The 24,191-nt window shown below is 41.4% G+C and overlaps 1 protein-coding gene across 19 annotated transcripts in view; it reads left to right on the forward strand.

The window, feature by feature from the left end:
- Positions 1 to 24,191, forward strand: part of fip1l1 (factor interacting with PAPOLA and CPSF1) — a 74,663-nt gene that overhangs the window by 45,580 nt on the left and 4,892 nt on the right. For 12 of the 19 annotated variants that reach the window (XM_033028583.1, XM_033028628.1, XM_033028663.1 and 9 more), the window contains 4 exons: positions 3,741 to 3,796; positions 6,931 to 7,201; positions 19,685 to 19,801; positions 22,029 to 22,187. In XM_033028583.1, coding sequence (XP_032884474.1) covers positions 3,741 to 3,796; positions 6,931 to 7,201; positions 19,685 to 19,801; positions 22,029 to 22,187 — 603 coding nt within the window. The remainder of the gene's footprint in view (positions 1 to 3,740; positions 3,797 to 6,930; positions 7,202 to 19,684; positions 19,802 to 22,028; positions 22,188 to 24,191) is intronic. The other 7 variants (XM_033028717.1, XM_033028708.1, XM_033028699.1 and 4 more) reach the window with 4 other exon arrangements.

The raw sequence follows: 24,191 nt of genomic DNA on the forward strand, positions 1-24,191 counted from the left end.
CCATTCACCAAGGGGAAAGGTTGTCCACCTGCTTAATTCCCTTCAATCCTGATAAACAAATATCACCCCAGTCTCATTTCCAGTTTCCTTGGATGCCCATGAATCCTTTTTTCATCAAATGTTATTAAACCAGTTTGTCGATAACTTGGTGAATTTGGTGATGGTTTCCAGAATTGTGCACGATACTCAAAATTTAACCCAGGGTTATGTTCAGATGAAGCACAACTTACCTCTTCATCCTCTTTAGGATCATTTTGTCTCATTTTTGTATCATTTTAGTTATTTTTCTGTACGGAGGCCCCTAACTATTTTTAAACCTTCTCTGTGTTCACAATATTTAATCAACCTTGGTTAAAGTTAATACATTCACACCCACTGTTCAGTTTCTTGATCCTATAATCAATTCGAGCTCAAATTTTTGCTTCAACCATCCTTTTTGAATTGCCACAATTATTAAGGTGTTGGCAAACTTCTTCCAATGCAGTAGTTTTGGAGAAGATTGGACTAGAATTGTTTTGTCACCTCTTGCTGTCTGCATCACTTCCATGTAGGGCAGCACCCAGATAGCCTCTCTGACCAAAGCATCCACATCACTTTGATAGTCTGTGAAATTCTCTAGCTCATGTCATATTGTTGAAACCAAGGTCAGAGTTTATTGGTCATCCTTGGTTGTCCTGCGAAGAGAGTAACTTTGTTTGATTAATCATGTTGCTCTTAGTTTGGTGTTACAAATGGATAAGTTTCCAAATTCCTTCCCTAAAGACCTTAGTAAACCAGATGGGGTTTCCAACACTTTTCTTATGGTCTGATATCCCTGATAGATTGTATTCCAGATTTTTTATTTAATTACTTGGTTATCTTCCACAGCAACCTTTATGGGATTTGAGCTATTATTTACAGATAATTAGTGGCTGTACTATTAGCCAAACATCATAACCACTATGCTCTTATACTATATGTATTATTGATGTATTAATTATTTAAATGAAGTACAGATGTATGGTAGCCAATTTAAACTACAAAGGATTGCCCAATCTTGACTGGATCTGTTTAGATGATCAGAGTTCCAATCTCTGATCACTGATTCCCATAAAACAGAGTGGGTTGCAATGGTGATTTATTTTTTACCCCAGCATCACTTCAAACACTGTCCAACACCCCAAATTTCCATATCTCATCTCCCTCCACCCAAAATCCTCTCTGATATGGCTAGTGTACATCCCACCACTGCACCTGATGTTGAGTTAATATTTGTCCACCTAAAAAGAGTTTGTTATAAACAAAAACAGCCATGAATATGAATATGATCTGTTGGATATGAAAGCAGTGGATGGCTGAGTTTGCATCAAGTACTGCTGAGCATGGAAGAGACGTTGTCTATCTTACACAACTACTGGAGACGTTGATTGATTTCTATTACCATTTAATGCTACGTTTGCCAAAGTTACCTTAAATACCAATTATTAAAATATTAAACAGTCACTACTTTTCTCTGGTCACTGAAATGAAAGCTTTACTCATGACTGTTGGCATGCTTGCTACAGATCATGTGCCACTCACATATGTTGGCTACTGCTGCAGTGTAGAGTCTGGCAAATATGAATCTGATTTAACAGTATATTTTTAGAACAATATATTAATAGCCCACCTGTTTATAACGTGAGTTTCTTGGATGAGTTTACTGACATTAAAGTGCTACCGGATGGATATATGGAAGCATTCAATCAACAGTCGGCTTATTGCCAACCTGTTAGGCAAGGAGGAAAGTAACCTGGCAGTTCTTCAGTGTGTGGGTTTCTAAATCCAACCTGCACCTTGAATTTTAAATTAAAACCAGTCATTTCAAGCAGCCCAGGAAAATAGCGTTCCAGCTTTGAGGAATCTGCACGTAAAAGACGTTAAACATCAAACACTTTTAAAAATAGCTTTTGCTGTTCCCAAAATATGGATTAACTTTAGGTTGAGCCCACTTTTTAATTCTATTTAAGTGTATTTGTTGTATGCTTCTCTTATTTTTCTCTTTGGGTTTTCTCAGACCTTTAAAACTTTTGATTGTGGTTTATGTTCATCTTCCTACACTGTCTTCTCATTGCTTAATTTGCTTAGCGTATATTCAAAATGGGTAGAATTTGGAGCATCCAGAGACCAGGTTAGAAAATTCTAAAGATTTGCAGTCCATTGAATGAATTTCTCCACATTTTAGTTCTAAATGGTCATCCCTTTATTCTGAGACTAATCCCTAATTCCAGGCTCTTCGGACAAGGAAAATATCCTCCTATCGTCCAGGAAATTTGAATTTTACGTCTTGATAAGCCTCATTCATCAAAGTGTTGGAGTATAAGCTTCCTCTATCCATTAATCAGTCTTTTAAATATCAGACAAGTGAGGAGGCAAAGCTCCAAATCTTCACTCTTATGCCACTCACTTCAATAAAATTGATTGCTATTTTCCTTGCTAATAGCTTATTCGTTTGGTGGTTCGGATCTTTCTCAGTATTATCATAATTTTCCAATTTTTCTTCTCAAAAAATAATTTGTAGCTTCCCATCAAAGATGATAACTTCACATTAATCCACATTGACATTTTCTTGCATGCTCATCTATCTAATCCACAATGTTTTGTACCTGCCTTAGCAACATCTTCACAGTTTGCTTGTTAAATTTGTGTCTATTAACGCTTAAGTATTTGTCCAATTTCCTTTGGGGAGTTTCCCATGAATCTTTCCCCACTACTTGTCTGGTACATTCCAGACCGTTGTATTAAAAACAATAATCTTCATTTATTTACCTTTTTGCTTGTTTTAACTCATTTTCTTATGATTTTTTTAATCTTTCTGCCAATGGAACTGGTTTCTCCATTTATTCTTTTCATAACCTCTCATTCAAATAGCATCTCTTTTCAAAGACAAACACTCCCAGCAATACTCTGGCCAATTTGGTATTCAACATCAATTTTGTCACCTATTCTTGACATTTTCCTGAAAGAAGAATACGAGCTTTGAGCCTAGAAAGAAGACATTGAGAACTGAGCACAGAGGTGTATTGGGTAATTTAGATTCAAGCCGAATAAAAAAAAATTATGTTAGGAAATTGTTATTTTGCACGACAGTCAATGATCATAGACTGATAGTTAAAAAGTTTCAAGTTGCCAAAAAAGGTATGTGAAATAGAAAATTGAATGTTAAACTGCAGCATTGGTATTGATTATATACTGCCTGTCAGTTAATTCATATGGGGGATGTCAGTGTAATGCTTATTGTTTTTCATGCTTTTGGATCAAATGTTTTCACATGCTTCAGAATAAGAATGAATTGGAGAAATGTTGGATATCATTGTTTTTTTCTGTAGTGTAACTTAAATGACGTGTAACTTAAGACATGCAAATGATCCTTAACCCCCTAAATCTGCTTACCAATGCACCAGTCATATAGCTAAATTTATTCCCATATTTCAAGACTTGGTGCAACTTGCAATGAGCTTACCAATATTTGAGCATTTACAAAAGCAGGCTTTAAACATGTTCTTCTGGCAGAATTTGTTGGTGAACAATTACTAATCTATTGTGCCAGGGTCCCAAGATCAACAATTTTAAGGGTAGTGTATTTAAAATAAATAAATAAATAAAAATAATAATAAATGTGAAATGGATCTGTACCACTATCCTATGTTTTTTTACATCTGTGTTTTACATGGTGTGTTACAGTGGAAGCATGACAAGTGGTTTGTTTTTGTGGTTTCTAGTGGACCTACAACATACAACAGCCGAACCGCTCCCCCATTTGGTTATCCAACCAATGGTAAGTGCATCCTGTAGCTTTGCTTTGGAATATTTTAAGATGTTTGAAAGATGCTTCTGTACACTTCGGATGTTACTTTCAAAGATTTCCGAAATAATCCACCAAACTATTTATTAATTTATTTTTTGTTTCGAATCAAGTTTAGCATGAAACACTGGTACCTTTGATTGCCTTTAGTTTAGTTATAGTTTAGTTATAGTTTGGAGATACAGCGCAGAAACGGGCCCTTAGGCCCACCAAGTCCGCATCATATAACCATATATCGACCAACGATATATGACCTGCACACTTACCTATCCTACACACACTAGGGACAATTTTACATTTTATACCATGCCATTTAACCTGCAAATCTGTATGTCTTTGGTGTGTGGAAAGAAACAAAAGATCTCTGAGAAAACCCATACATGTCACAGGGAGAATGTACAAACAAGCAACTGTAGTCTCTGGCGTTGTAAGGCAGTAGCTCTACTGCTACACAACCTGAATTTGTTCATGGTGCATGAATGCCATTGACATTTACTCATGTAATGATGGATAAGTTGGGCCATATTACTCTGCATATAGGAAGTGCTCCCAATGTGCTGCAAAGTAGAGACTTCCAAGAGAGTGACCCAATATAATCACCAATGTATTACCAAGTCAGGGTAGTGCACAACTTGGGGTTCTTCCTCTGCCTGCTGATCTTTAGTGGGCAAAATACTTGGAACATTTCTAGAATATATTTTGTAAATGAGGGGTGCTCTAGCAATATTGCATGGATAGTTGAAGTAAATGAAAATGTTGTGCATTGGCTGCCATTCAAGCAGGCTGTGATGCTCTTCTGCAGTATTGTTACAAGTACATTTATTCAAGCAGGCTTGGATTTAGCTTAACATTCCTGACATGCCTCAGTGGCAAAGCTTGAAGTAGTTAAAAAGTAAGTAATGGTTGCCAGAATGTGGCAGGTCCAGTTTCCTTGTCAATGGCACCTTCAGATTGATGGCAATTCTGTTGAATGCGAGTTTCTTGGGCCATTATTGGAAATGGTTATTGCATTGTACTTGTGTGAAAAATGTATTAACTTTCAACAAATCAGCTTGACTTGAATGCTATCCAGCATTCATTGATAACTTTCATATGCATATCCACAAATGTTCATTATCTGAAGCTTTGTGTCCTCACTAATGATGTGAAAGATGGAAAGTTGTTAATAAAGCAGCTGACTTTAGTACCTAGGCTGAAATAACTCAGGCAGTGATGACCTTCAATGGAAGTGGTTGGCTTCTAACATCAGCCAACGTCTTTCATTGAGCCAGATAGACTTGTGATGGTGGAGAGTCTTTAAATAACTTCCCATTGAATTTTACGAAGAAATCTTAATAAAATAATCAAGGGCAGTCAATCTTGATTCGTTTCAGGAAGCCATCTCTTTTTTAAATTTTGTGCATGTTTTAGACCACTACTGTGGTGAGGTCTGGAACCAAGTGGTCCTGGTGAACTCAAATTGAGTGTTGGTGACTAAGTAATCGATGAAAAAATATTGTTTGACTGTCAGTGACAGTTTGCAACACTTTAATAATTATTTAGAATTAACCTTTAGGGCGGTAATTGGTGAGTGAATTTTTTTGCTTAATTCACTTTTCTACGTAAGTTTTCAAAATTGTTCTTGACACATGGATATTGCAGGCAACACATGGTCAGGTCCCAAAACCTCCATTATTCCTTTGCTTCCACCAATGCTCCTCGACCTGTTGGCTAGGACCAGATGTCATAGCTTCAGAATTAGAGGATGCTCTTTTTGGAAGGAGATGAGGAGAAATGTCTTTAGTCCTCTATGGTGAATCTGTGGAATTCTTTGCCACCGAAGACTATGGAGGCCGTCAGTGGATATTTTTAAGGCAGAGATGTATGGATTCTTGATTAATACAAGTCAGAGGTTATAGGGAGAAGGCAGGAGAATGGATTTAGGAGGAACAGATAGATCAGCCATGATTGAATGGCGGAGTATCCTTGATGGGCCGAATGGCCTAATTCTACTCCTATTCCTTATGGCACGACTTTGAGCAGTTTCCTTGTTTCATTCAAAGTCAAAGTATCCTTTATTGTAATTCAGACCTTTTCGGTCTGAACGAAAATTCGTGCCTTGCAGTCATACATATAATAAAAATACCAAAAATACACAATAAACACAAATTTAACATCCACCACAATGAGTCCACCAGGCACCTCCTCACTGTGATGGAAGGCAAAAGTCTTAAAGTCTTTGTCTCTTCCCTCCTTGTTCTCCCTCTGCGCTGAGGCGATCCAGGCTTCCGATGTTGTGACCCCGCCGGGTGATGGTAAGTAAGTCAGTCCCGCGGCTGAATCCGAGCTCCGCGAACGGGCCGGTTCAAACTCCGCGGCCCGGGGTGGTCGAAGCTGCCGCCCTCCAGTCCAGCGGACGAAGCTGTTGTTGCGGGAGCTCCGGAAAAACAGGTCACCAGTCTGTGACCTGCGAGCTCCCGACGATGTCGTTCACTGGGTCCGCGGCCGAGCCTCCGAAGTCGGGTCCATTTATTGATTGTCCATTTATTCACCTATTCCTTCGCTCCGTAGATGCTGCCTCACCCGCTGAGATTCTCCAGCATTTTTGTCCACCTTTTAGTTATAAATGAAAATGTTTTTAAACACTCGGAATCTGAAACAAAAATAAAATGTTGGAATTCTCAGCAAATCTGGCATCACCTGTGGAAGAAGAAACATGATTAACATTTGAAATTGGAAGCCCTTTTTGACCCTCTCTTGGAGGGTATAATATGATCAATAGACGTCCAACAAATGAATACCATAGCAAATTTCTGCAATAAGCATATCTGTGACATACCACTACAATAAACTTCTGGAAGAGAAGGGAAACTTAAATAACTTCCTAGACATTTGCATGTGAGCTTGTTTGTGCAGTTCTGAAAAACTTGTGTCTAATTTACTGTGTTATTAAAGGATTGGCTAATAGCATTGCTGTTATTTTTACTTCAGAATATCTTGGTTCATTAGAAATGATTTACAATATTATGATAACCAGGGTAATTTCGTATCATGAGCTTCAAAATGGTATTTGACCATGAAATAAATTAATGATTACTTTGAACTGCTTCCTTGATACTTTCTTTCAGATTATGGAAATCTATCATATCCTAACATCCCAGCTTCCTCCTGGAGCGCCTTAATGGACAACAACAATAAACAACCGGCACAACAGCAGCAGCAGCAGCAGCAGCAGCAGCAGCAGCAGCAACAGCAACAGCATTGGGATTATTATCCACGGAGAGAGAGAGAAAGGGAGCGTGAACGAGAACGCACCAGGGAGAGGGAGCGAGATCGGGACAGGGAGCGGGAGCATGAGCGGGAACGTGACCGAAGCCCTAGTTCAAGTGCCTATAATGGGTGAGTTAGTTAGATCATTTGTGCTTTTCCAATACATTATTCACCTGAAACAAACTACTCTTGCTTCTATGAAGTTTTAAGAGCAGCCAAATGGAGAAAGAAGGAACTGCAGATGCTGGTTTACCAAAAAAAGATAAAATCTTGCGAAAATATCAGAATCTGGCAGAATCTGAGAGGCACTGTACCTTTTTTAAGAGCAGGCTGCTTTTTGACAGTTCACTGTGTTCATTTGTACCACTTGAGTTTACATGTGCTGGTGAAAATGGTACTACACCATTGCTCTTGTCTTTTAACACATCTATCTATATATTGCTAAAACAATATCACTATTGTTTGTTTCTATGCGTGCGTGTGTGTGAGCATGCGGTATGTCTGTTTGAGTGATCCTGGAACTACGCCAGAACGGTACAGGATAACGCTAAAAAATTTGCACCACCATACTCACAATTGTCCTGTGGTGGTTTGTGTCAAGTTTCGTTCAGATTGATGTTATATTTCACAAGTTATTGACAATTAAAACATCACAAAACCCCACTTTGAGAACAATATGCTGTGGCAGTTGCTGGCAGATTATGGTAGTTTGCAGCTCTGACGTCACAATGGGGTCTCATTTACATAAGCTGCCATGAACAGTGCTCCACTCGACAATGACATCACTATGGGATCTCATTTACTTAAGCTGCCAACCAACAGTGTTCCACCCAGGGCAATGAGAGATTTGTTACATTGTTGTAAGGAGAAGGAGGGGGAGGAGAAGAAAGGTCATCTAAACATTGTGTTTAGTGGGGGAGAGCGATAGGGGAGAGGTCAGGGAGTGACTGAGGGTAGGGAAAAGGAGAGCTAAGGGAGGGAGGAGAGGGGAGAAGAGGGAGGGTGAAGAGGAGGGGTAAGGAGTGTCTGAGCCGTGCCTGCGCAGTTGGGGGCTATGGGTGAGTGGTGGAATATTGTTTTGTGGGAACGGGTTGCATTGGGGAAACGGGTGAGTGGCGGAATATTGCTTTGGGGGAACGGGGCACAACATGTCAGGGGGGTAGGGAAGGGACGGGTAATGGAGGGTGGAAGGGAGGGACTGAGGGAAGGGAGTGACTGAGGGTTGGGGAAAGGAGATGGAGGGAGAGGGGAGGGAGGGGGTGGAGGAGAGGGGAGAGAAGAGGGAGGGTGAAGAGGGGGGGAGAGTGTTGGGGGATGAGGGGGAAATGAACCGCGCCTGCGCAGTTGGGGGCTATTGGTGAGTGGTGGAATATTGCATTGGGAGAACGGGTTACATTGAGGGAACGAGTGAGTGATGGAAATGGGTTGCTTTGGGGGAACTGGTGAGTGGTGGAATATTATGTTGGGGGAACGGGTCCCACTTGATCTAGTTGTTAATAAATTGCTCAACTACCAAGCCAAAGGTCTCAGAACCAGTAATGGAATATAAAGCACACCTTGTTGGACATGGGTTACTTTTGTGCCTGCTGACATGGATTCTGCCAACTATCATTGTTGCTTTGCATAAGTACAGACTTGATCCCCAAGTGTCTATATTTGATGGGGATATATGATGGAATTGTCTTCATTTGCTTTAAATAACATCTTTGATTTGTAAAAATAAATGCAAAGAACAGTGTAACAAATTTTAACACAGCAATGGAAACATTAAAATAAATTTGTGAAAATGGAGAATTTCACTTGACTTTCAAAAGACAATGCTGTCTTTTCTGATCATTAATTGCAATGGACAGCGACATTTTAGTCTAAGAACATATGATAGAGACAGGATTAGGCCACTATAAAGATCATGGCTCTACTATCTCATTGGCACCTTCCTGCATTCATTCTTTACCCGTTGGTTCCTTTTGTAGTTGTATCCTGATGGATGTTGAGTGTGACCGATTCCTAGAGGAATTGTGGGAACTATCCAAGGGGATTTTGCAGGCCAATCCTCGCCAGTTCAAATTTTGTGTATGTTGTTTTCTTGGGAGTCTGCTTCGGAAGAGCTGCAGCACCAAAAATAAAAACAAAAATATTTCCACTTGAGTAGGCTGGGATGTTTCCTTAAACTGGGTACAGTTATGGAAGAAGGAATTTATTTTTCTGAGGTCTTGAGCACATGCTTGAATCTCTTCTTCCATCTGTCTGGCAATCTCTTTCCATGAGAAAATGTTTGTTTTGGATTATGGTGTCAGGCATATAGATGAGGTAGTCTGTCCAACATGGTCAACTGAGTGTAGCTCAGTCTTTAGTTTTGGAGATGTTGGCCTCTGAGAGGATACTGATGATGTTTTGCTTATCGTTTCAATGAATTTGGAGATTATGCAGAGATAACAGTGGCAATATTTTTCTAGTGCTTTTGAGGTGTCTGCTGCAGATTGACCAGGAGTATTTCTGTGATAACAGCTTTATTTATTTGATTAAGGGCTGAGTGTTCTGTGTGTCAAGGGGAGTTGTTCCTTGCTCTTTGGAATGGAATGCCATGGGTCTTCTATGTCCACCTGAGATAGGAAACCACCCTCAGTGTTAACATCTGTTGGTAGCATGGAATCATTAACAACACAGTATTTCCTCTGTGTTGCTCTGGAATGTCAGCTCGGGTTTGTGTTGGCCTCCCAAGATTAAGCATGCAGCTTCTAAAATCATAGAAATCCAGAGAATGCCTGGAATTTCTGTTAATGCTAGGAATACAGGAGTAGGCCATGTATCCCCGGAAACCTATTTGAAATTCTGCTAGATACAGGCTGATATTTGTTTTGATTCACTTCAAATTTGTTCAATATGCCCTTCTCTGATAATAATCTATGAGTCTTTTTTATCCTTTGCCTGAAAAAGTGCAATGTGACCATGCACCAATATTAAGATTATTGCTTTATGTTTTAGACTCATGAGGGAATGGTTCTGCCCTAAACTTCCTTTTATTATTTGTCTAGTGTCCCAACACTTGAACAATGAATTGTTTTTTTTTGCCCTGGTTGAAATTTACGAGTCGTCCTTAAATACAGGAGAGGTGCCGGAAGAATGGAGGGTGGCAAATGTTGTGCCTCTTTTCAAGAAGGGATGCAGGGAAAATGCTGGGAACTATAGACTGGTGAGCTTAACATCTGTAGTTGGAAAGTTACTGGAAGGTATTCTGAGGGATAGGTTATACAGGAATTTGGATGGGCAAGGTCTGATTAGGGAAAGTCAGCATGGTTTTGTACGTGGGAGGTCTGATTGATTATTTTGAAGACGTAACCAAAAAGGTCGACGAGGGCAGAGCTGTAGATGTTGTGTACATGGATTTCAGCAAGGCATGCGACAAGGTTCTGCGTGGTAGGCTGCTCTGGAAGGTTAGATCACATGGGATCCAAGGAGAGACAGCTGAATGGATAGCGAATTGGCTCCATGGAAGGAAGCAGAGGGTGGTAGTGCTTCTCGGACTGCAGGCCTGTAACTAGTGGTGTGTCTCAGGGTTCGGTACTGGGCCCGTTACTGTCAGCTATATCAATGATTTGGATGAGAACGTACAGGGCAAGATTAGCAAGTTTGCTGATGATACAAAAGTGGGTGTTTTTTCAGATAGTGAAGATGGTTGCAGCAGGATCTGAATCGATTGGCCAGGTAGACGGAGGAATCTTCTTAGCCCCATTCGGTCATGGCTGACCATGGGTGTCTCCAGGGTGTCATTCCCTATATGGATGACGCCTGTGCGTGGCTTTGTTTAACGTGGGGACAGCCACCCCACAGTCCTTGACAGATCTGGGCCAGTATCCAGTGGCATGGAGTCCGGCGAACCTTTTCTGCTTTTGAAGATGTAACTAGGAAAATGGACAAGGGATAGCCAGTGGATGTAGTGTACCTGGACTTTCAGAAAGCATTTGATAATGTCCCACATAGGAGATTAGTGGGCAAAATTAGGGCACATGGTATTGGGGGCTGACATGGATAGAGTGCTGGTAGAGTGCTGACATGGATAGAGAAGTGGTTGGCAGACAGGAAGCAAAGAGTAGGGATTAACGGGTCCCTTTCAGAATGGCAGGCAGTGACTAGTGAGCTACCGCAAGGCTCGTTGCTGGGACCGCAATATACATCAATGATTTGGATGAAGGGATTCAGAGTAACATTAGCAAATTTGCAGATGACACAAAGCTGGGTGGCAGTGTGAACTGTGAGGAGGATGCTGCTATGAGAATGCAGGAGAACTTGGACAGGTTGGGGAGTGGGCAGATGCATGGCAGATTAAGTTTAATGCAGATAAATGTGAAGTTATCCACTTTGGTAGCAAAAACAAGAAGACAAATTTCTATCTAAATGGCGTCAAGTTGGGAAAAGGGGAAGTACAACGGGATCTGGGGGTCCTTGTACATCAGACTATGAAAGTAAGCATGCAACTACAGTAGGCAGTGAAGAAAGCGAATGGCATGTTGGCCTTTATAACAAGAGGAATCGAATATAGGAGCAAAGAGGTCCTTCTGCAGTTGTACAGAGCCCTAGTGAGACCACACCTTATTGTGTGCAGTTTTGGTCCCCTAATTTGAGGAAGGACACTCTTGCTATTCAGGGAGTGCAGCGTAGATTTACAAGGTTAATTCCCGGGATGGCGGGACTGTCATATGCTGAGAGAATGGAGCAGCTGGGCTTGTACACTTTGGAGTTTAGAAGGATATGGGGATCTCATTGAAACATATAAGATTGTTAAGCGTTTGGACACGCTAGAGGCAGGAAACATGTTCTCGATGTTGGGGGAGTCCAGAACCAGGGGCCACAGTTTAAGAATGAGGAGTAAGCCATTTAGAACAGAGACGAGGAAACACTTTTTCTCACAGAGAGTGGTGAGTCTGTGGAATTCTCTGCCTCAGAGGGCGGTGGAGGCAGGCTCTCTGGATGCTTTCAAGAGAGAGCTAGATAGGGCTCTTAAAAATAGCGGAGTCAGGGGATATGGGGAGAAGGCAGGAACGGGGTACTGATTGGGGATGATCAGCCATGATCTCATTGAATGGTGGTGCTGGCTCGAAGGGCCGAATGGCCTACTCCTGCATCTATTGTCTATTGTTGCAGCCTTCATCCACATTTCGTGGATAGCAAGCCTTCCCAGCCGTTGTGATGCTCCACTAAGGTCAGCATCATCCTCCGCCTGGTCCACCATTGAAGTCTTACGGCGGGGGAATGGTTGATGGAATTTTATACAGAGAAGTGTGAGGTGTTGCACTTTGGGATGTTGAACAAGGGCAGGACCTGTACAGTAAATGGTAGGCCTCTGGGTAGTGTTGTAGAGCAGAGGGATCTAGGATTACAGGTGCATGGTTCCTTGAAGGTCGAGTCGCAGGTAGATAAGGTGGTCATAAAGGCTTTTGACATTTTGGCCTTCCATCAGTCGGAGTATTGAGTATAGAAGTTGGGAGGTCATGTTGCACTTGTATAAGACGTTGGTGAGACAACATTTAGAATATTGTGTTCAGTTCTGGGCACCATGTTATAGGAAAGATATTGTCAAGCTAGAAAGGGTTCAGAAAAGATTTACGAGGATGTTGCCAGGACTAGAGGGTGTGAGCTATCGGGAGAGGTTGAGTAGGCTGGGTCTCTATTCCATGGAGCGCAGGAGGATGAGGGAGGATCATATAGAGGTGTACAAAATCATGAGAGGAATAGATCGGGTAGATGCACAGAATCTCTTGCCCAGAGTAGGGGAATCGAGGACCAAAGGACATAGGTTCAAGGTGAAGGGGAAAAGATTTAAAAGGAATCCGAGGGTGAACTTTTTCACACAAAGGTTGGTGGGTGTATGGAACAAGCTGTCAGAGGAGGTAGTTGAGGCCGAGGCTATCCCATCGTTTAAGAAACAGTTAGACAGGTACATGGATAGGACAGGTTTGGAGGGATATGGACCAAATGCAGGCAAGTGGGACTAGTGTAGCTGGGACATTGCTTGTCGGTGGGCAAGTTGGGCCGAAGGGCCTGTTTCCACACTATCACTCTATGACTCTATGCTGGAGAAATGTGCAGTATTTCAACTCTAAGCTCGTGACCATCTGCTCAAAAAAGACCCCAAACCACTTTTCCAATGGAATTGTGTGGTGTATATGCTAAAGCTTCAGCTCTCAAATATTTGGATTACAAAGCCTCACTTTCATGATAAACAAACTTGCTGTTGCACCTCCTCAAGTAATACATTTAGATTATTCTAATTTTGCTCATAGTCCCTCAATTACAAATCTGTGAGAAGCAAAGTGCTACAATTATATCATTTCCTCTATCATGATCTTGGAAAATAGGCGAAGAATGTAATCTGGTTTAAATACAGTACATGTCCTCATTATTTCATTTTACTTGTTTTACTTGTTCTGTTTAAAATGTAGACATTTTGTACTTTTATTATGAAAGTTGTTTGTATGGGTTTGTGCACGTGTGTTAAAATTATAGTGCAAAAGCACAATGAACTGGAGCATATAGAACATCTGTTTGTCAGCAACTTCCAGGGACCAGGGGGAGGGCTGGTCACTATGAGCTGGCCAAACTGAATTTTAATGACTACCAGCCCCAAGAAAAGTCTCTGTGCTGATGCCAAAATTGTTCTAAATGGGGGAGGAGGGCTCAATAGGAGGACTAAGTTGAATTATTTACCATCTGTGCGAGTGCTGCGGCCGTGTGTCTTGGGGAAGAAAAGTAAAAGTAATTCATAAAAGCTGGGTTTGGGGAGGCAAAGAAAAGGTGGGAAGGAGTTCCATATGTAAGGTAAAATATAATATAGATACTTCAGCATATCAAGTCCTTTGACCATGGTGAGCACATTATGAAGCGAAAAACAGGATACAGTGTATTTTTAAGGATAATAGATAAGATTCATGATCTAGATTTGAGACGCTGCAGTTCTTTTTGAAAGGTGTGACAAATCGTGGATAGCAAGCAGCTCATTTGCCATAGGAACCTTTCTGCATTAAAATGGTTACAATATTACTCCTGAAATGTGTATTTTGCAACCTTTTGATTTTGGTGACATTTTTGTAGTCTGCTTCCTTTGTTTTCAAAATGTAACCTTTGAAAACTGAATTGAAGCAATAATGATAGTCGTTTTATATACTTGCGAAAGCTGTAGAGGGAGCATGTAAAAGAGGAGGTAACATTGTATGGTCTGGCAACATCTAAGGCGAACATGGATCGGTGATGTTTCGGATCGGGTCCTGTTCATCAGACTGATGGTGGGGTGAAGGAAGCTGGAAGGGCAGTACAAAACCGAACAGGTAATAGGTGGATTCGGGTGAGGGTGGGTTGATCGGCAGGATAAAGGCCAGAGGTGAAAAGACAGTAGATGTGAGACAAAAGGATTGAAGTGTTGTGCATTATGAAGCTAAAGGAAGGAATGTAGGGGGAGGGGAGAAATGGTCCAGGTAGGGCACGTGGGAGAAAGAGGGGGAAAGGTGGGGGAAGGGCGGGGCATTTTACCTGAAATTGAAGGACTCCATATTCATACCGAAGATAGACACAAAAGGCTGGAGTAACCCAGTGGGACAGCCAGCATCTCTGGAGAGAAGGAATGGGTGACGTTTTGGTTCGAGACCCTTCAGTTTGAAGAAGGGTCTCTACCCGAAATGTCACCCATTCTTTCTCTCCAGTGGTGCTGCCTGTCCCGCTGGGTTACTCCAACATTTTGTGTCCACGTTCAGTTTAAACCAGCATCTGCAGTTCTTTCTTACTCAATATTCATACCGATGGGTTGTAAGCAGCGTGGTGCTGTTCCTCCAGTTTGTGCATGGCCTCACTGACAACCTCGTATCTCATTGGAGGATGACTAATGTATCATTATTTCAGGGCTGCGAAAAGGCCAGGAAACTTCAGGCCAATGAGCCTGATGGATGTCAGTGATGGGTAATTTTTTGGAGGGAATTTTTGGGGAAGATCTACCAGCATTTGCATAGATGGAGACTATGTCAGAGATGGTCAGCATAGCTCTTTGTGTGTGGAAGATCATTCTCTCAAATCTGACAGTTTATTGAAGACAGATGAGGGGAGTATAGTGGATGATGTCTATATGAACTTAAGCAAGACAAGGCCTCGCATGGTAGGCTTGTCTGGTAGGTTCGATCACAGGGAATCCAAAGTGAGCTAGCCAGTTGGATTCAGAATTGGCATTGTCACCCAATTTCTTCTATCCAGAGTTGCTGGCTGCTCCATGGAGTTTCCCCGCACAATTAAAGCATGGAATAGTCTTCACCCTACCATAGTTACCCAACCAGACGCAACTAAATCTAAGGTAGCTCTTTTTTCCCCAATAAACCTTTTTTGCTTAAGTCCAAGTCAAGAGTCAAGAGAGTTTTATTGTCATGTGTCCCAGATAGGACAATGAAATTCTTGCTTGCTGCAGCACAACAGAATATGTAAATATAATACAGAACAGGAGATAAAAGTTCAGTGTGTCTATATATCATAGACCATATATATACACAATAAATAAACAGATAAAGTGTAATAGTTATTTTTTTACTGTGTGTGTGCGTGACATTGTTAGTAAATAGATAATAGGTGCAGGAGTAGGCCATTCGGCTCTTTGAGCCAGCACCGCCATTCAATGAGATCACGGCTGATCATCCACAATCAGTACCCCGCTCCTGCCTTCTCCCCTGATCCCGCTATCTTCAAGAGCCCTATCTAGCTCTACAACAATATCTAGATTGGTTGAGAAGATAGGCCAAGGAAAGGCAAATTGAATTAATTCTGACAAGTGTGGGGTTTTATACCTTGGTATTTCAAATCGGGACAGCATTTACTTAGTAAATGATAGTGCTGCAGAACAGAGATTTGGGAGTACAGGTGCATGTTTCCCTAAAAGTGACAGATCAAGTGGACAGCGGTGAAGAAGGCACACTTTACCTATATTTGGAAAGATATTGAGTACAAGGGTAGGAATATCATGATGCAGTTGTTCAAATCATTGGTAAGTAAGCTTGGAGTACTGTGTACAGTTCTGGTCTCCCAGCTATAGGAAAGATGTCATTAAGTTGGAAAATGTGCAGAAGAGATTCATCAGAATGTCACCTTCACTTTTGGACGTATGGAGCAGTTGGATTTGCTGCGACTTTTTTCTTTGTTGTGCAGAAGACTGAGAGGTGATCTTAAGGTGTACAAGATCATGAGGAGCATGGATAAAGTGAACGGTCAGATTTTTCCCCAGGTTAGATTCTATAACTAGTGGGCCGAGACGAGATGGGAGGGGAGATATTTAAGAGGGACTTTGTTTCCACTTGGGTACTCTGTATCTGGAATGAGCTGCCAGAGGAAGTGGATACGAATGCGTCTTTGAAAAGACATTTGACGTGTATATGGATGGAGACCTTTGGGTCAAATGGGACCAGCCCAGTCTGCCAACTTAGTTGACATGGACAAGATGGGCCAATTGGGGGGGGGGGTTGTGGAACTTCTTATTGTTGACTCCAGACTCCATGAGGTCTTGTGCAACGTGCAGGGAACTCTGCTGATTAACACTGCTGTCCTCCCTTGCCTGATGGAATCAGTCCTCATTCATGTTGAATACCATTTGGAAGAAGCATTGACAGTAATAAGGGCACAGTAGGCCGCCTTGCTGAGCAACTTGAGTGTACGTTAGCAAGTGCAGTTGGTGGCACGACCACACAGCGAATTGGCTGACCCCTGGAAAATATAGCAGCCATTCAGGGTCAGTAACAGGTGGTGAGTGAATCATTTGGCAGTTTGATAGGGGCAGGGTCATGTAGGAATAACCTATTTGACTTGACCGTGCAGATGCTTTTAACCACAGTAGAGTTGGTAGAAGTTGGCAGAGGTCTTTGTGATGACCATGGTCTGATCTTTATACCGGGAATGTTCTCCAGCGTGTGTCACTGCAAACATGTGAAATGGGACAGACTCTAAGCAAATCAGTTAACTCAAACCTGAGGCATTGTGAATCATCAGAAATATGCAGTGCCACAATCTCCGTTCCTGGCCCAGTATATTTCTAACTCTGACATTACTATCGAGTCAGGGGATCAACTGTCAGTTTAATGAGTAGAGAAGATGACAGCCTAGTAAGTCATGCAGTAGATTATTTGTGGATTGAATGGCAAAAGCCAACATGCAGTAGACCAAGCTCTGTGATCTCTGAACTGATTGATCTGATGCAAGCTTTCCACATCAAGTTGTGAACGGTGGTGAAGCAATTAAACCACTGACCAGAGGAAGGGACTTCAAGACCATTCACATATTCGAAAGTGACAGGCCCCAGCATGTGAGTGCTATACCAAAGGCTGAAGCATTCATAACTATGTTTGGTCAGAAGTGCTGAATGGATGATCCGTCTTGCGTTTCTCTTGAAAAAGCCATCATCAAAGAAGTCTGGCTTCGACCAATTTAATGCACTCCATGTGATAACAAAAAACAGCTGAGGGTTCTGGATATAGTGGAGGATATGAGCCCAGCCAACATCACAGCTGTAGGACTGAAGACCTGCATTCCAGAACGAGCTACGTTTCCCCTAAGCTGTTCCAGTACAATTATAAACTGGCGTCTACGTGAAAATGTGGAAAATTGCCACGGTATGGCCTGTTCACAAATGGCAAATCAAATTTCGCTCAACCTGCAAATCATTCTGCCTTCATTCATCAACAGTGTGTTAGAAACAGTTGTCAACAGTACATTCCAACATTTTCTCACCAATAACCTGCTCGCCGGTGCCCAGTTTTACTCGGACCCCTCTGCTCTACACCTCTTCACGGTCTGGGTTCAAACACAGCTAAATTCCAGAGTGGAGCTGAAAGTAACTCCCCTTGACATCAAGGCAGCATTTGAACAAAAAAATGGCTTCAAGACATCCTTATTAAAATCAACGTGCATCAAAGAGAAAAAAAAAATGTAAGCTGGAGAATTCAAGGAAAAGATCAGTGATGCCTTTAAACCCACATTATAAAAGATGAGGTGTTGGCAGTCAAAAGCCCGTAAAGTGGGTAAATACCCTGGTCCTGACTAGGCATATTCAAGGGCATATGGGAAACAATGAATAAACTGGTGAGGCTCCGGCAGAGGTATTTGTATCATCAATAGCCACATGTGAGGTACTGCAAGGTTGGAAAATGGTCAGTGTTGTGCCTTTATTTAAAATAGGCTGCAAAGACGAGACGGGATACTACAGCCCAACATCAGTGGTGGGTATGTTATTGAAGTGGATTCTAAGACACCGGATCTTCCTGCCTTTGGATTAGGGGTAGTAAACAAAGGTTTGTGCATTGGAAATTGTGTCACACAGAATTCATTTGAATTTTTTTTTAAGAGGTGACCGAGAAGATTGAGTGCAAGGCAGTAAGTCTATGTCGACTTCAGCAAGGCCTTTGACAAGATCCTGCATGCTAGGCTGGTCCGGAAGATCAGATCACATGAGCTAACCAATTAGATACAAAATTGGCTTGGAGTTAGATGTCACCAATAGTAGAGGGTTATTATCAAGATTAAAGGTCTGTGTTACAGGGATCGGTGCTCAATCCATTATTTTCAATCATAGAACACACTACCAGTTATTAGCCCTTACATGAATGTAGACATGGGCTGCATAATTCGCCAGAGATTCATGTAATTATCTGCAAACATTACATTTCTGAAAATGTTGTGAAAGCAAAATTCTGATAAAGTAGCTGAAGATGGCTGAGACAAGAAATTACCCTCAAAGAACTCCTGTAGTGATGCCCTGGAGCTGGGATAATCAGTTTCCACCTTCCTTAATGGGATATCCAACTCGTTGTGTGAGAGGTACACAGCATGGAAACGGGCCTTTCAGCCCAATTTGTCCATGCCGTCCAAATTGCTTGAGCTGATCCCATTGGCCTGCATTTGGCTCATATTCCTCCAAAGCTTTTCTGTATATGAAACTGTCCGAATGTCTTTTAAATGATGTACCCATATTTATTGCTTCCTCTTGCAGCTTTTTCCATACGCCATTACCCCTTGTGTGGGGAAACTCGCACCTCTGGTCCCCATCAAATCTTTCTACCCTCACCTTTTAAGTCGGTTAGTTTTGGACTCCCCTACCCTGGAGATAAAGACTGACCATTCAACCTGTCAATGCTTCTCATGATAGGTCTTATTTTTGTACGGTCACCAATCACCCTCCGACACTCTGTGTTGAGGGAGTGAGGAGCTGCTATCTATCCAGTCTCATTATAACTCTCCTCTCTAATGCCAGTATTATCCATACAAATCTTTGGATCGAGCTTAATGACATCCTATAGCATGGTGGTCAGAACTGCATGCAACACTCCTGGTGCTGTCCCACCAGCATCTCATACATCTGTAATGTTACATCCCAACTTTTGCCCTGACTGGTGCAGCCAAGCATACCAAAAGCTGCCTTCACCTTTCTGAATAGCTTATTTTAAGGAAACACATACTTGCACCCCTCAGTGTCTCTATTGGTCCTGCTATTTACTGTGCAAGCCTTGCCCTATTTTACCTTCACAACGTGCAACTCTTCATACTTGTCCTGGTTAAATTTCATCTGCTGTTACTTGGCCCGTTTCCTATTTGATCTAGATCTTGTTCCAATCTTAGACCGCCTTCCTTACTGTCCACCGTACCAGCAATTCTGTCTGAAGTGTCTCGACCCAAAACATCGCCTATTCCTTTTCTCCAGAGACGCTGTCTGACCAGGTGAGTTACTTCAGCTTTTTGTGTCTATCTCCAGCAATTCTGGGGTTGTTTATTAACTTTGTAACCATGCTTTCTACATTATCAACTAAATCTTTAATATTGATGACATACAACAGGGGACCCAGCACCAATCCCTGCAGCACACCACCGATCACGCCACCAATCTGAAAAACAATCCTCCATTCTGACTCCTGTCACCACTGCGTAGCACACTTTGGATCGCATGTGATCTAACCTTCTGGTTCAGCCTAATATACTGATGTTTGTCAAAGGTCTTGCTAAAAATTTACTGGACAACGTCTAACAGTCTGTCCCCTTCAATCCTCATGATCGTCTCTTCAAATAAACTCAACTCAAATTTGTGATACATTATTTCCACGCACAAAGCCATGCTGACTGTCTCTCCCTTTCCAAATGCTTTTGATCCGGTTCTCGGAATCTCCTCCAGTAAGCTTTCTGCTACTGATGTTAGGCTGTGCACTAATCGAGGAAATTCATGACGCTAATTTTACATTTGGCTTAGTTGAAGGATAGCACCTCTGCTTGAGTGGAATTTGACCTAGAACCTCGCAATTTACTGAGTCGGATCTATTGCGATTAAGTGAGCAGTCTTGGATAAAGTATTTGAAGCTTGGGTTTGCTCAAATTGAGAGGCAGCTTTGCCAGTTATTTTGACCTTGGCCTTAAATTGACCAGATGATGTGATGACATCAGTGGCAAATGAATGGAATTTGTGATGATATGGAAGAAAATGATTTTTATAATTATTTGGCACTGAAGATTCATTGTGGTGATCTGAGGAGGCATATTCTCGAGAGTAATGGCAATGAACCGGAGTGAGCTGTCAATGTCCCTGAGGATGCTAAAATTATTTTTAGATCATAATGACACCCAGAAGCTCAAAGGAGCCAACGTTAAGTCCTTGGGGTACTCCAGAACTAATAGTATGGGAGTTGGAGGAAAATTCTGCAGTTGTTTTCAAATGTCTTTCAGGCACTATTTCTGTGCATCCTGTGCAGAGAAGGTTGTTGAGATATATACCTATGTATGGGTGAGTTATGAAACATTGTGATAAATGTAAGCCATTGGATAACTGTTACAAGCAGAGGAGATTGAGTTATGATACAGCGTTGATGTTTTCCCTATCAGCAAAACTCCTTGTGCTATAATTAATGACCAATATTACACAAAGCATTTGTCATTGGACAGGCAGTGCTTTATAGTAGACAAAAAAGTGCTGGTACATATCAATTAATTGTTTTTTTTTCCATCAATGTGCATCCTTCATCTCCCCTCCCCTCCCCCCACCCCCCGACCCCATCATGTTTTTGATCTTGTGACCAATCCACTTCTAAATTTATAAACTAATAACAAAAAGTAAAATCTACTCGTTAAAAATATTATTGAAATAATATATCAAAAATGTACCAAACTAAATTTCTGCGATGGAAGATTCAAAATGTTGACCAAGTTGCCAACAGAATTGATCTCCCTACTTTGTTCCTTGCTTTTGTTTTCGATGGTGGTTCATTGTCAAAACTGCTGCTTCAGGGCCTGACTGCCTTGTTTATTTAATTATATATTTACACTTTTTTGTAATCTTATTGCAATAAAACTGAATTTTAAATTATAGAGCATGAAAACAAACATTCTAAAAATGGGAAAATAGTGTTTTTAACTTTAGAGATGTTGGTACCAGCATGTACTGTCACAAAAAAACACTGAGGAAATGTATAAAAGATTTGATATTCAGGATTGAGGAAATGCATTTTCAGTGAGTTGAGTACTGGAATGATGATTGCTTCTCTTTGCATTTTTGTAGTCTTGGCAGCTTTGTAGATTTGTGAATGTTCAAAGCCATATGTTATTTTTAAGCAAGCTGACTCTTCCAAGTTAACTTCCTCCAGCAAGCAAATGCTATGGATTCTTGGATGTCTGTAATATGTTTTACTTTATATGAATCATATTCACAATACTATTTCTGGAATTGAAGATTGTTGGACAAAGTTCACAGATGTTGCCTGCTGGCCTTTGATATATTTTAGGGTAAATGATAATAAACAAGAATGTAATTTAACTGCTGACTTGTATATCTGTATCTATAGATTTTATATTTTTATATCTATAGAAGCCCATAGATTTGATGGAACTTGAAAAATGCTATAACATGCATCTCATTGAACAACCACAATACAGTAAGCCTTAACTTTTTTATTCTCTTCCATAGTAGTGAAGAAAATCGTTACCGACACAGAGAATATTCCTCAGATAAAGGTTATGATCGTGAGTACCATCACAGAGATAAAGTTAGCAGAGAAAAAGAAGATAGACACAAAGAACGTAGACACCGTGACAAAGAGGAGGGGAGACACAAATCTTCCAGAAGGTAATACAACCTTAAACCAAGTTTCTTTTTTCCTATAACTTTTTTGAAAAAATCTTAAGTTGATGCCCAAGAACAGAGTATTCTGATTTGCCTGACAGGCAAGAACTAAATTGAAATAACCAGAGTTACTGCTAAAATTCTGTTTAAGATCACTGGTTTCATTCAATCCACATTGTCCAAAGAACATTTTTCTTGTAAATTTGATGCGTGGGTAGGTTTGTGGAAATTGGGCTGTGATGTAACCAATCAGTATGCTCTCTACTGTACAACTGTAGAAGTTCGAGAGAATAAGCTGAATTTCAAACTTCTGTGGAAGCAGGAGTTGATGAGTTTTCTTTGATAGCATCAATATGCTAGGCTCGGGACTGATCTTCAGAGATGTGCACAAACAGGAAATTGAAGCTGTTGACTCTCCACTGATGAAGATAGGATCATGAATCTGTGTCTGTCCCTTCCTAAAGTCAACAATTAGCTGCTAGGTCTTGCTAACAATAAAAAGCAGGATTATTGTTGTGGCATTGATAATCTCTCTTCAATACTCTGACTCATCATTACCTTTTATTTGTCCACCAACGATGGTATTGGTGGAAAATTTAAATATGGCGTTGAAGCTGGGTCTGACTGCACAGTCATGTATATGGAGTTGAGCAAGGAACTGAACACGCAGCCTCGAGGTGCTCCTGTGTTGATGGTCATCATCATCATGGAGGAAGTGTTATTGTCAATTTGTACTGATTGAGGTCTGCCAATGAGGTGGTCAAGGATCCAATCGAATAGGGACGCACAGAGACCCATTTCCCCGAGTTTGACAATGTTCAATGATACTTCATTGTCACATGTACCTAGGTGCAGTGAAATTCTTTGTCTTTGTATATAGTACACAAAGAGTCACCACGTTTACAGCGCCAACAGTTACAAAAATACTCATTAGTTGTGTCATGTTGGTCCCTCTTTGTTCTCGTCACCCCGCCCCCTCTTTGTTCTCGTCACCCTCTGCCCCCTCTTTGTTCTCGTCACCCCGCCCCCTCTTTGTTCTCGTCACCCTCTGCCCCCTCTTTGTTCTCGTCACCCCGCCCCCTCTTTGTTCTCGTCACCCTCTGCCCCCTCTTTGTTCTCGTCACCCCACCCCCTCTTTGTTCTCAACAACGTGACCTGGCTGTCTCTCTGCGGCTTGTGTTTCAAGGGGATGGTGGTGTTGAATGCCAAGTTCTTGTCGATGAACAACATATGTGTTCTTGTTGTCCAACTGGTCCAGTGCAGAATAAAGAACCAGTAAGATAGCATCTGCCGCTGATCTGTATGATGATAGGTGAATTGTAGTGGATCCAGCTTGTTGCTAAGGTAGGAGTTGATATGTACCATGACCAACCTCAATGAGTAATACAGTGTCCTCTGTAATGTTTGGGACAAAGTCCCATAATTTATTTGCCTCTACACAATTTGAGAGGTGTAATAGAAAAAAAAAATCACATGTGGTTAAAGTGCACATTGTCAGATTTTATTAAAGGCAATTTTTATAAATTTTGGTTTCACCATGTGGAAATTACAGCTGTGTTTATACATAGTCCCCCCATTTCAGGGCACCATAATGTTTAGGACACACGGCTTCACAGGTGTTTGTAATTGCTCAGGTGTCTTTAATTGCCTCCTTAATGCAGGTATTAGCGAGCTCTCAGCATCGAGTCTTTCCTCCAGTCTTTCCATCACCTTTATAAAGTTGTATTGCTGTTTTATCAACATGAGGACCAAAGTTGTGCCAATGAGCCAATGAAAGTCAAAGAAGTCATTATGAGACTGAGAAACAAGAATAAAACTGTTAGAGACATCAGCCAAACCTTAGGCTTGCCAAAATCAACTGTTTGGAACATCATTAAGAAGAGAGGACTGGTGAGCTTACTAATCGCAAAGGGACTGGCAGGCCAAGGAAGACCTCCACAGCTGATGACAGAAGAATTCTCTCTATAATAAAGTAAACCCCCCAAACACCTGTCCGACAGATCTGAA

The sequence above is a fragment of the Amblyraja radiata genome, chromosome 1, assembly GCF_010909765.2.
Source record: "Amblyraja radiata isolate CabotCenter1 chromosome 1, sAmbRad1.1.pri, whole genome shotgun sequence".
In the NCBI taxonomy this organism is placed as follows: domain Eukaryota; kingdom Metazoa; phylum Chordata; class Chondrichthyes; order Rajiformes; family Rajidae; genus Amblyraja; species Amblyraja radiata.